This window comes from Anastrepha ludens, chromosome 4 (assembly GCF_028408465.1).
Source record: "Anastrepha ludens isolate Willacy chromosome 4, idAnaLude1.1, whole genome shotgun sequence".
In the NCBI taxonomy this organism is placed as follows: domain Eukaryota; kingdom Metazoa; phylum Arthropoda; class Insecta; order Diptera; family Tephritidae; genus Anastrepha; species Anastrepha ludens.
The window spans coordinates 38,467,649-38,481,286 of record NC_071500.1 but is presented as its reverse complement, the minus strand read 5'-3'; the positions used below and the strand labels follow the sequence as shown (position 1 = coordinate 38,481,286).

At 36.8% G+C, this 13,638-nt stretch overlaps 1 protein-coding gene across 1 annotated transcript in view; it reads right to left on the bottom strand.

The window, feature by feature from the left end:
* LOC128861704 (GTPase-activating protein) overlaps positions 1–13,638 on the bottom strand; it is a 66,468-nt gene that overhangs the window by 14,023 nt on the left and 38,807 nt on the right. The window contains exons 3-4 of the mRNA XM_054100042.1: positions 876–2,671; positions 530–807 (exon numbers count right to left, since the gene is read on the bottom strand). Of these exons, the coding sequence (XP_053956017.1) occupies positions 530–807; positions 876–2,671 (2,074 nt within the window). The remainder of the gene's footprint in view (positions 1–529; positions 808–875; positions 2,672–13,638) is intronic.

Genomic DNA, 13,638 nt, shown 5'->3' with positions numbered 1-13,638 from the left:
GTACTTTTTATACACATGACCCAATGATCTACCGGGCACATACAGTTCAGTTCCGATCGAACTTACCGAAAAGATTGTACTTTTCTTGTTTTGTAAAATAATGCGTTTTATTGATAACATTTAAACGTCCGAAATGATATTTGATCGTTAATAATTGGATATGACAATTGGACAAATTTGTGTTGATTCGTTTTTGAAATGTTGTATAACCAAAGATTTCATAAACAAAATAATAGAAAAAAATCAAATAAAAATGCTTCAAATTTGCAATCAATCAGAATAATCCTTACCCATCGCTATGTTAGTAAATGTATTAGTTATGCATACGATCACATGAGTTTATGGTAGATATTAGCAACGATTCGGAGTTCGTTGTGATGAATTGGTAGTGGGAGCAGTAGTGCATGGGTGTAAATATTTTTCCAAAATAAGAACAAAGCGAAAACATTTTTATATTAATTTAATTATATTGCAAAGCATCATAAGTCATTTAAACTATGTAATCTAAAAATTTTGCTGTTTAACATACCCTTCTTTAAGTAATACTGGTTCGAGTGTACCATCCGCAGGGCACACAACTGGCAATAAAGCTGAATCACCCGACATTCGCGAATCTTCGCCTGGCGTGGAAATCACCTCCAAGAAATGCTTAACCGCCTTAACATGCTTATCCGTGTAGAACTTCTTATACAGCTGCCCGGTATACTCTTCTTTGTTTGGCTGCTGTGAAGAACGAGAGCTCACCAAATTTCCAAGTGATTGTATCGTTTTGGAAATCAGCGTCAATGTGCGATTTGTTTGGTGGTCCTGTAATCAAACATTTTTGAACACATTTTTTATTAGTTATTATTATTTTGACAAAATAAACTTCTTACCAGTGGTTCTGTTGTCAGATCGAACAACTTGGGGCCAAGTATAGCGGGCGCAAAGAAACGCAAAAATATGAAGCCGGACACCACCGAGTAACGCACTTCATGATTACGTGGGAAATGTCGGCCTGCACATTCGCGTAGATCGTGAAATATCTGGCACAGCACCTTCGGACAGCGCACCGCACTTTTCGTGATCGCATCGAATACACGTTCCACATAGTCTTGTAGGTGATTCAAATTTGTATCGACTGCCGAACGATCCTTCACCTTGGATGGGTCTATTTCACAGGGTTTCTTTTCGATCAAAATTTGAGCTAGCACCGGACGCAGCGTTTGATGTAGATAAGGTAGGCCTGACAATCGCATGGCTTCGTCCATCATTTTCGAAACAAGCGTATTACCGCGGAAAATCGTTGTAGGATCGGTAAGATTGGAAATTTCATGATCGGCCAATGCTTTGATGATTGATGCAATGCGGCCGGTGTGTGTGAAAAGTCTCACCAAGGGCTGCGCCATATCCGTCTTACACGACACTAATTCGCCTAGTACAGAGACGGCCGATATTGTGATGGGTCGCTGATCGACCGATTCCAAAAGCAGGTTCATTAGGTCGTCATAAGTTGCCAGCGGGAAGACGTGATCAGCGGTGTAGAGCAGTTTGAGGCGTAACGTGCCGATCGTGCTATCGCAGCTGAGACGCGTTCCCGGTGGGGTGGCGCATGAACGCGGTGTCGACGATAACGAACGATTTGATGCGCTGGCTGAACGTGGCTGCAGAAAATACCAGGCGGATTGTTGCGCAGCAACTTGTTGTTGCTTATTCAAAATGGGTATCTTCACCTCACCAAGGAATACTTTGTCCGCCATACCCGCAGAGTTGTGCCACAATGCAATGGATATTTCACAAAGATCAGCACCGCCGAGCGGATAAATTGTATACCCCTTATTGGAGTTCGTTGTACTGGCATCGTGATGTGAAGATATCGACTTAGTCGTCGCATTATCAGCATCAATACAGAGATCAAAGTAAACTGTCTCATCGAATTCAGGATTTACGGTCTTTTCCCGCACTTTCGTGCGTCTCGTCACTTGTCGTTTGTTCGTGTAAGTAGCGGTATAAATTACATACGGATCACAAGTGCCATTCTTCTTAGTCAAGTCGACACATTCGATACAACGAACTGCGGCACGCGCCAAACGAGTTGCCTTCGCATTTTTCCAATTCGTAGTATGTTCGGTATGTGTACCGAATAAACCACGAGATTTCAGCGAGCCACGCTGTATATTGCTCAGCTCACTATTCTCTTTGTAGTCATTTAGATGCGCTTGATGTTGGTGGTGATGGCTAATGTCTTCAATGATGTCACTGCGATCATAATCACTGGGTCGTATCAAATTTATACGCTGTTCATGTACGGCCGGCTGCACCTCTTCGAATTGCACCTCAATGTGGGCCATGCCCTGCACCTCGGAATCCGAATCGACAGGTCGCAATGGAAACCAATGATCTTTGTGATTGTACTTATGCAGTTCTTCGCGTTTAATAGCTATTTTTCCAATTGGCTTATCTTGTTTCATGTGTCGATCACGATCCCACACATATATGGATAGATAACGGAAGCGTCGTGGAATTTTGAATTGATATTCCTCGCCAAAAAATGGCGCTAATGTGCGTTCGATGGTAGGTGTGCGACAAATTTCCTCTTGGTCGAGAGCAATTGTACAGTACACATCGCGTACGCCTTGTGTGCTGCAACTGGTATTGGCCGCATTGCGACTACTCAAGTTTTTAGCTTCGCCTAGAAAAGAGAAAAAAAGAAATTAAAATTTAATAACACCCATACGAGTATGTGAAGTGCAGGAAATTTGTCATTATACAAAGTATTGAAACAATGCATTTGTAAAAAAATACAGATTTCGGCAAGAATAGATGAAAGTAGTTTCTTATAATTGCAATCTTAATGACATAGGGCACAACATATTTTAATACAGTAAACCCCCCCCCTATATGGACACCTCTATTAGACGGGCATCTCCCTTGGGCGGACATTTTATCCCAAACCAAGTTTTGAGTACAATTTTCGGAACGGATATGAATGTGTGAATAATTTGTCTTAAATTTTGTGTGTTTGAACGAGACTTCGTGTGCCGAATCGTTGAAAATTTACAGAAAGCATACGGCGAGTGTGTTTATCAAAGGGTATAGGGCTTTTGCAGAGGCCCGGGAAGTCGAAGAAGATTTACCCCGATCTGGTTGCCCATCAACGTCTTCCACGGTTGAAAACATCGACAAAGTCAAGGAAATGGTGCTGGAAAACCATTAATTAAGTTTTAGGGAGGTAGCTCGAGGGCTTAGCGTGTCTCACAAATCGACAACAACATCAATTGGGCATGAGGCGCGTGGCTGTTCGACTCTTTCGAAGAGAGTTGAATTTTTTTCAAAAAGACATGCAGACATGAAGACATGCTTCAGCAAGTGAATTCGGACCCAATGTTTATCCAGCGCATCATGCTATATCTTTTCTTTGATTATCATAGTGTTGTGCACTCGGAATTCATTCCAAATGGTTGAACGGTAAATAAAGAATATTATTTGGAAGTTATGCGACGTTTGAGAGAGAATGTGCGTAGGAAATGGCCCAATTTGTGGAAAGAAAACTCATGGATCTTGCACCATGATGAAGCACCGCCTCACAAGGCTGATATTGTGAGCACAGTTTTTGACCAAAAACTCAACAAATATAATCGAACAACCACCGTATTCATTGGAATTAGCCCCTTATGACTTTTTCCTTTTCTCAAAACTTAAATTGCCACTTCGCGGACGCCGCTTTGAGTCGATAGAGGCCATTAAGGAGAACTCGCTGAAGGAGCTGAAAAACGTCTCTTCATCAAACGCGTTTAAAAGGTGCTTTGGTGACTGGACTAATCGTTGTCATATGTGTATTGCTTCGAATGGAGCCTATTTTGAAGGCGACAAAGTAAATTTTGATGATAAAACAATTATTTTGCGTTTTATTGAACAAAACGTGGTACTTTTTTAACAGAATGTAAAAGTGGTACCTATAAAATAAAAAAAAAAAAGATTAAAATAAAAAATTATCAACAGTATTGCGCCCCTCTTATAGACATACATACATTTGGATCACCGGGCGTACCAAAACATCTCTGTATATTTAATGGCGCGGCGCAATATCTGGCAGAAATAGTAGGGGATGCTTTCCATTTCAATTCAACCGGGCTATTCGGGACGTGTTCTTCGATTTCGATGTAACTCAAATATGTTGCCCTCTGGTCAAAATAATGAGACACGTATTTTTTTGTTCGCCCCAAAAAATTTTGTTTTCAAGATTGGGTTGGTGCCTGACTACCATTCGGACTTCACAGAGAGAACGTTGGTTCGAATCTCGGTGAAAAACCAAGAAAGACAAACATTTTTCATATGGCTATCAGAATGCATCCTTTCAACATGATTTCGCCATTCTTTTCATGTTTTTTTCGTGAATTTGTTGATTGTTGTGGTGTTGCTGTTGTATCAGCTCTCGCTTCTGAGGTATATGGTACATTAGTATAGGTCGCACGCATGTTGCATAGATACGCGTTTACTTTTTATACGCATACATTTATTGCGTCAGATTCTATCTTTTAATCTTGATTCTCCAGTTAAATATACTGGTTTTCATTTGAAAAATATACGCAGTAATGTGATTTATGACTCCAACAGCCTTCTTTATTTATCTTCCCCCCGACTTCTATGTATATCTACCTTAGTTGTGCCCACATAGCGATTTTCAATGTAAGTTGTTCGACTTATGCTTTCATATGCGAAAGAAAATAGCCGTTAGAACGTTATGTAGTCGATTTCCAGCTCTGATGTTTTTGATAGGCATTACTCTCATTTTTACACCCAGTCACCCTAATGTACAAACAATATACTCACACACATATATAGTATGCGAGCACAACAAGAATACAGACATTTTCGCCATTCAATGGCCAATGAAAACAAGTTCCATCACGCCTTGCGACCTTGACGTGCCTGCTTTATAGCTTATTAAATGATTAATAAATTTTAATCACGAACGCCAAGAGAAATCAATGAATGAATATGGCAGTGCAATGCCTAAATTGTGAGTCTAGTGCCGAAAACTAGTGATGGCGGTAAAAGTGCTAGTTATTAGGGGCTAAACCCTCCAAAGAAATACTGTATACGCACACATAAATATAAGTATATTGAATTATCAATGTGACAAGGTAAAGGCGCGTCAAAATGAAAGAAAACATATGAGAATGCCGCAAACAGAGGAAGCTAAAACGTGACTTCCTGCCATTCATGGCGTTGACGATAGACAGCCGGCGTTAGCACATCGCTCGCATAAAAGGCAATATGCCGCATTTTTTGTTTTTTGTTTCTTTTCAGCGGAAAGTCAAAGTCATTCATCGAAGGAAAAAGAATAACTAAAGGGAATGAGAACAACCGTGTAGTGCAAAAGAGTTGGCGAAATATGTACATATACACGGCTCGAAAAACTAGCGACCTGCAAAAGAATAATATAAATATACATTTGTATATATGCATGCGATGGATTTTCAGCGAATGGCGGACATTTGTCGTAATACCTGAGCGGAAGTGTAATTAATTTTGCGCAGCGAAAAGTAATAAAAAACTGCTATTACTTTTTATATGAGCAAAAATTTCTTAAAAAAGTATTGATACATAATTTTAACTGTAGTAGTACATGTGCACATACATTCATACATAGATAAAGATTTTAAATTACCTCCCCCCAAATCCAATAAATTACTTTGATAAGTGCTTACTCTCTGTTCAAACTTTAAAATTCTAAATAGATCACTCTTTGATAAAATGGAAAAGTTCTCGATTTGGGTGTAGTGGAATTTGAATAATCAAAAGAGAATAAGATAATAAGAGAAATAAACATTAACAAAATGTTGCCAACCAAACTCATTGATAAGAATATGCACAGAAATTGAATGAAATCTTTCATTGAACAGAAAAGAGGTAAGGGCATTTGTTGGTGTTACGTTAACTCATTTGCTTGAAGAGAGTTGGGGAGTGAAAACGCGAGTCTCCATTCAAGAAAACTTCCAGAATACCAATAAAACCCACTGCAAAACGAGCCAATCAGAAATTGTAGCACGCACATAGATACAGTACATACTCAAAAACAAGTATACAGTGTCGAACATAAAAATCGGGACAGGCAGTTTTGATTTTATTAATTTTTTATATGCAAATATTTTAACAAATTTTTGAGTTAACAGCTTATTAAAATATGTTATTAAAAGACAAAATATTTATTGTATGTTTTTAGTTAACCCCATGCCTTATGAAACGAGCGACGATGTGTGTGCCACATAATTATTCTTACGTACAATACATAGTCTTAACAAGAAGAGTTATACATATTTATACCAATCTGTTTTCGGGGTATTTTTCTTGCCAAATCGCTTTTTCCAAACTATCAGACAATTATTCTCGTTTACATTTATTTCTGTGTATTGGAAAGCTTTGAATTTATTTGCAAATTTTTGAGTTCCCTAATGCGTTTCTCTTTTAAGCTATTCTTTCCGATGTGTCCTGAGCCGGTTCTCTCATAATTTTTCAAAATATCTGAAGGCAGATTACAGATCCAACTTATTTTGCGGATATATTTTTTTTTCTACGCAAAATTTCTATCCCCACGTTTGGTTAAATTTAGACACACTTCAGATTTTCACTCTCTTCTGGAAATACTCTCTCTCTCTGCAAATACTCAGCGGCCTGCTCCGCTTTAAGGCTCAAAGCGAGCTCACAATCACACATCTCACTGTCACACATGGACATTCAACCATTTTAGATTCCTATACGGATATACCCAGTAAATGAGATTATCACCCTCCCATTCTTTGCTTCGAAAGGAATTTCCTAATGAAAATCCCTTCTAGACTGGAATGGCTTGAAGAGGATCCAACACCCAACACACCCGTTAAGATCTACACGGACGGATCTAAAATGGACACCGGTGTAGGATCAGGGTTATTTTGCGAAGGGCTTTCTATTAGTGAATCCTTTAAACTACCGGATCACTGTAGTGTTTTTCAAGCGGAAATAAACTCTACTGATGAAGCCTTAAAATGGTTAAATATAAACAGAATATCATCAACAGATATCTGCAGTCTATCAGACAGCCAAGCTGCCCTACGAAGCCTGGATGCATTCCAAACAACATCAAAGAGTGTCTTGTCGCCAATCTGTAAATGAGATGGCCAAGCAATATAATATTATATAATCTTATACTGGGTTCCAGGCCACATAGATATACCAGGGAACTGTAGGGCACCCACATGCAAGAGACGGTACCTGTATGCCAAACATAAGTAATTTTATGGAGATACCTCTCGCAACTTGTAAGCTTCTTATTAAGGACGCACTAATCAGTTCTGCAAATCAACGATGGATTAGCGTTAACACCTGTGAAATTGCTAGGCAAACATAGCCAGGGCTAAATCTACGTCTGTCCAAAAGTATTATAAAATTGAGTAGACTTCAAATTAGGACCTTCGTAGGGGCTCTCACAGGACATTGTCTCATAGGAAATCATGCAAGGCGATTAGGCGTTTCTAGCCACAAGCAGGAACCGATTTTTAAAATCCATCTTCTTAACGAATTTAGATAATCTATACACTAGGTATTCACAACTTTTTACGCTTTGTCAAAAGCTCATGATGGTTCAATATGGAGTATGAAATGTAGCCCAACCCCCGCGGCTCACAACGGACCCATCTCGTGGTCTAAGTGGCATCGTTGTCTCTATGTGCGATGCGGCTGCCAAACCTAACTTAACCCAACTTTTCACTCCAATTGTAATCGTCATTCTGATTTATCACAAGGTAAATTTTTTTTTTAACTTATAGACAATTATAACCCTTTGAAAGCAAGGTTTTCCCGATTATTATGTCCGCAACTGCATACTATCCATACGAAAGAGCCCATCCACATATTTAAATATAAGTACTGATATGAGATGAGAGAGTGTGATATAAAATCACCCGAAGCAACGTGAAACTAGCAGTCGGCGTCATATATGTAAAACCGAAGAACCAACAATAAAAATGAATGAATGAATGAAAAAATAGCAACTGAGCGGAAATGAAGTGCAAATAGCAAATCAACAAATGAATGAACTACAAATATAAGGGAAGTGAGCAATAGAAAAGAAAAAAAACAAAGCTTAAGTAGTATGAGGAGAAATAATTTTATCAGCTAGGTTGCGATTAGAATGCCATCACAGAACTGTTACATATGCTACATTCATACATACACACATATATAGGTATGCTCATAAATATACATATTTAAATGCACACATGTCTTATTTGGGTTGTTGTCACAGTTGTTTTCTCAACTAAGGCTAGGTATTGTGGGCGTAATATAATTCGGTTGTGAAGCAACATAGAAATGAGAAATGCAAAGTGTAAAAAAAAGCCAAGAGTAACGTGGATGCTTTTAAGAAGCATATACATATGTATGTATGAATGGAATTTACAAAATCAATAAAAATATACCAAACATGCAAATATGATGTGGTTGTTATAACAGCTTAAAATACTTGGGCGGACTATTGCATGGAATAGAAATTTGATGAGGCCATTGCATTCGTTTGTGCCAAATTGCAGAAGCAATAAATAAATAAATGTTCATATATACAGCTATGGCCACATGCCCGTCTCTATGTGAATTGTTATTTCTTGGAAGATTCATTTCTTAACATATTTGTATGCCAATTTAATTTTTATCATCAGTTAAAATGAAGATTTTTTTTTAATTTTTAGGATACGTTATATTTGGATACATTTCAATGACCTTATATACAGTCAGCCCGACTCTGAGTAGAAACTGCCCGGGAGATATTCTCTATTCCCTGTCCTCTTAATATTAATAAAAATTCCCTTTCTCTTATCACAAACGAACTGCGAAAAGGGAAATTGTGTCTTGGGTAAAAGTGTAGGTATGACAAATGTAAAAAAAGGAGGTGAAATGGTTGAAGTGCCCGTCTTCAAAAAAAAGAGAATATGATGGCATGAATGAGGGAGAATTTTAACTTTAAGAATAAAATGCTAAAAAATTCGTTTTTAGATGCAAATCTACCAACAAGAGTCGAGAATGATGCAGGGAACTCCTGGAATCACAAAAGGATTTTATGAAGACTGCAATGAAGGACAGGAGGCTAAGGAGACTAAGCAACCAAAAATATGCTGCTTAATCTTTGTACATAGTAATAAGAACATGAACGTTTTAGCAAAATACTAATTTTTTATGAAAAATTTTATTATTTGATATTAAAAAAAAAGTGCAATAATAAAAACGAATAATTTTAGGGGTATAACTTTTTTGTTAATTTTTCAATAAAATCGATTGAAATTCTAGAAAAGTGATTATAGGTATATGTAGAAAACAGCAGAATTCGAATGTTGAATTTTGTACCTCCAATATCTCTTCGGGAGTTTCGAAATAAACAATTTTTTCTCGGGAAGAAATAATTCTGCGAGAATACAACTCCCTGGGAATATTTCCCATTCGGCTGATTAAGTACATATTCTTTATAACATCAATTAACACTTAAGAAAATTATAGAAAACCGATTATGAATTTTAAAAAAGATGCAAGAACTCAAATATTATCTAACGAGTATTAAAATATAATTTTTAATAGTTTTTTTAACAGCAATTGTCAATTAAACATCATTTAAAAGCATGTTAAACAAAAGAATCAACCATTCCAAAGAACATAAAGTTGTCACCTGCGAATAGAATCGCTATTAATAAAAAATAAGAAGAATTAAGATGACCAGGTAGAGGAGTCTCATTTATTTCTTTATTGTGGTATAATGAACTCATCATAAAGCGTAGACTTACTAAGCGCGTCTTCGGCTGAAGCCGACATACAAACACTAGGAAAAAAGCGTGTACACACACATACATACATACAGTTAAAAAAAAAGACTACAAAAAGCCGCATTTCCAGCGAAATATCGTCAGATGAATGCTGAATATGAATTTGCATTTTTCTTCCTGAGTCTTTTGTTTTTGCGCGCATACAATGCACCACTAATAAAGAAAATATTTCAAAGCAAAGAAACAATAGTATGTAAATATTAGTTATGTGGAAAATAAAATAGAAATGTGAATAATAGTTACTTTGAAGAAGTGCCAAGCGGTAACGTATTCCGGTAGCCATACACAAATGAATGCATATGAAAGCGTGCAATTATTCATTAGTGTTTTAAGACGTCTAATATTTGCTAAATAGCAGGTTGCCTGAAAAGTGTACCCCAATAAAGTTAAGTTAAGAAATTTGGCAACATATATTTATGTGTGCACATATAATTAATTATTTGTATATTCGTTTTTCGCACATTAGACCGTTAAGTAGGGAGGCACAACATAAATGGACTAATTTTGATTTCATCGCTAAAAGCGCTAATAATACATCATACGCTGCAGTGAAAATTCGAACTGTATAGTAAAACTTTTAATGCTTGAATTAGTGAATGAATTTGTACAAACGCGACGGTTATTATAACTGGTGAATACTATTTCCTAACAGCAAAGCAACTGCACGTTACTGGGAATTTTATTATCCCATTTTTTATAAAAAAATATTGTTCATTATGTTACATATAGCATATTTTTATATATACATATTTTTTTAATTTACAAAAAATTTTCAAATTGCAAAAAAAAATGTAAACTTTTTAATCAAAAGCTTTGAGAAAACTTCTAGATATGGGCCCATTCAATTTTAGAACAACAAAATGTAAATTTGAAGACGCTCAAAAATCGCGTTTATTATGGATTTTATTTTTTTGTTTTGCATACGATTTTGAGAATTTTTTCTATAAAAAAGTCCATAGTAGGAAGACTTTTCAAATTGAAAATTTTGTGTTTTTTTTTAATTTTTGTGATTTTTGTAGAAAACTTGGAACTTTGATTTGTATGATTTTTGTTAATTAATTGACTAAATTTTAATAAAAATTTAATGAAACAAGTTCATTATGAAAAATATTGTGAATGTTGTAAAAAGATAAAGTGACTTAATTATGTGATCACTAGTGTAAATAGCCACTCAAATTGCTTAAATACATTATGAAATTGCACTTGCGCGGGGCATTTCGCGCATATTTGTTGTTCAACTCGCGTGTTTTTATGACTTTCGTAAAAAATTCTATTCACAATTCGCAATGACAACTTGTCGCTAAATACGGCTATTCAAAAAAACAAAAAAAAAAAAAAAACGATATAAGATAAAAACAAAATTCAAGTAACAGTATAAAAAGTCTACAGCAGAGAAGCAACAAGCTAAAATTGTTTTAATTAACTAGAAAAGGAAACCATTACCTTGCAGGCGAGTCAAATAACACTTTCATATTTTTTGTTGTTATACCCGCGCACACTTGTGCACAAGGGTATTATAATTTTATTCCCATAGCAGGTGTATGTCAAAGGAATCGATATAGATGAATACAAAAAGGGCAAGAGCGATGAGAGAAGTCGATTAAGCCATGTCTATCCGTCCGACCGTGGGCACGATATCTCGAGCACAAATTAATAATGTAAATATTTTGATGGAGCTTTTTTAACATACTCTTTGTCCAAGGTTGGTGGGAATTGAAAATGGCCAATAGCCACGCTCACGAACCATATAGCGGAAAATTGATAAGTGATAATAAAAAAAAAACCAGTCGCTTGCAGTTACTTTATATAGGTATGTATATATATTTGGCGCATACACCCTTTTTGGGTGTTTGGTCGAGCTCCTCCTCCTATTTGTCGCGTGCGTCTTGATGTTGTTCCACAAATGCAGGGACCTACAGTTTGAAGCCGACTCCGAAAGGCAGATATTTTTTATAAGGAGATTTTTCATGGCAGAAATACACTCGGAGGTTTGCCATTGCCTGCCAAGGCGCGACCGCTTAAAGAAAAACTGTTTCTTGATTTTGGTCTTTCACCGAGATTCGAACCTACGTTCTCTCTAAATTCCGAATGGTAGTCATGTACCAACCATTCGGCTACGGCGGCCGCCGTTACTTTACTATTAGTAAATAGTATGTATTCACCTGCCTCTCCGTCCGATAAATCGAGCAAAATTTTTATATAATATATTCCAATGGAACTTGGTACACATCTTAAACTTGATCAGTATTGGTTGGTATTGAACATGGGCAAAATCGGTAAATAACCACGCCCACCTAGCATATAATTTAATTAATAAAAGGCAACCTTATATTTAACCTTACTTAAATTTGGTGTAAATGTAGGAGTCTAAATAAAGAATTGCCACGCCCACTAAATAAGTTAATTTTGTAACTCGCTAACAAGTTAATAAAACTCGCCCACACTTGGTACATTTTTTGACTTCTTCGTGAGAATTGAAGCGCTGCTCGGAAAGTGCGTGGCCCATCGATGCCAACAAATGATAATCGGAAGGCACCAAGTCTGGTGAGTAAGCCGCATGCGCCAATTTCCCATCGTACGTCTCCACCAATTCCCGGGTCGCTCTTGTTCGATGTGGCGGTGCATTGTCATCAAGAAAAATTACTTTGTGACGCATATTCTGGGCGTTTTCGGTGTATAGCGCTGTTCAAATCGGCCAATTGTCGTTGGTAGCGTGCATCCTCAACTGTTTCACCTGGTTTTAATAGCTCGTACTACATCATACCACGTTGATCCCAGAAAACACACAGCATTGCCTTGTGGTTGAAGCGATTTGGTTTGGCCGTTGTTTTTGGCTTGTGGCCGGGCGGACCATACAATCGTTTGCGCTTGGGATTGGAGAAATACACCCATTTTTCATCACCCGTAAGGATTCGATGCAAAAAAGACTTATTTTTGAACCGGGAGAGCAGCATTTCACAAGTGATTTTCCGATGTCCGCAAATCGTAGTTTGAAGGCACGAAATTCGACATTTTTAAGAGCGACAAAAATGCATTGTTGTATGAAACGTAACAAACAATGAACTGAACATTGTTGACAGATGACAGACGTAAAAAACAAGACATTTGGGAAGGTTTAAAAATACTCCTAGCGAGATCGGAGGGAAACCACGCCCACTCTTTATACGTTTAAACCAAATTAGCGTCGGTTCGTTTGATGTCACAAGCTATAACTTTCATTGCCAATGAATTTGTTTCATTCGACAAATTTAACAGGCAGCCTAAATAAAATCTTACTAAAACGTGCGCGGGTATATAAAATTCGGTCCGGATCGAGTTTAGCATTTCCTTGCTTTTCTGTTTTGTTTTGTGTGCCTGCTACATTACAAAGCATACGTATATGCATATATACATACACATATGCACATATAAATGGTTTTTGTTTAGCCATGCATGCATATGTATGTATGTATATGCAAGCCGTATGGAATTATATGGCAACAACGGCAAAACGGCAAGTTAATCAAGACGCTTAATTTGGGCACTACTGAAGGTTATTCAAAAACAAAACAACATTTTTGTATTACCCCTTTTTGTAGCAAATAAGTAGCAAGCGTCAAGTGATCTTAGACAAATAATTTGTTTATAATTGCCATGGATGTAAAAGCAAGTTAGGCGTATTTTTTTTTTGTATGCAATGTTTATGTTTTAGAAAGGCTGGAGAAGCTACTGTAATGCTAATAAATTAAATTTAATTCAGCTTATATAAGTTACGAACATAAAATACTTTACTAAGAAAGGTACACCAAGGTGAATTACTTTAATTAGG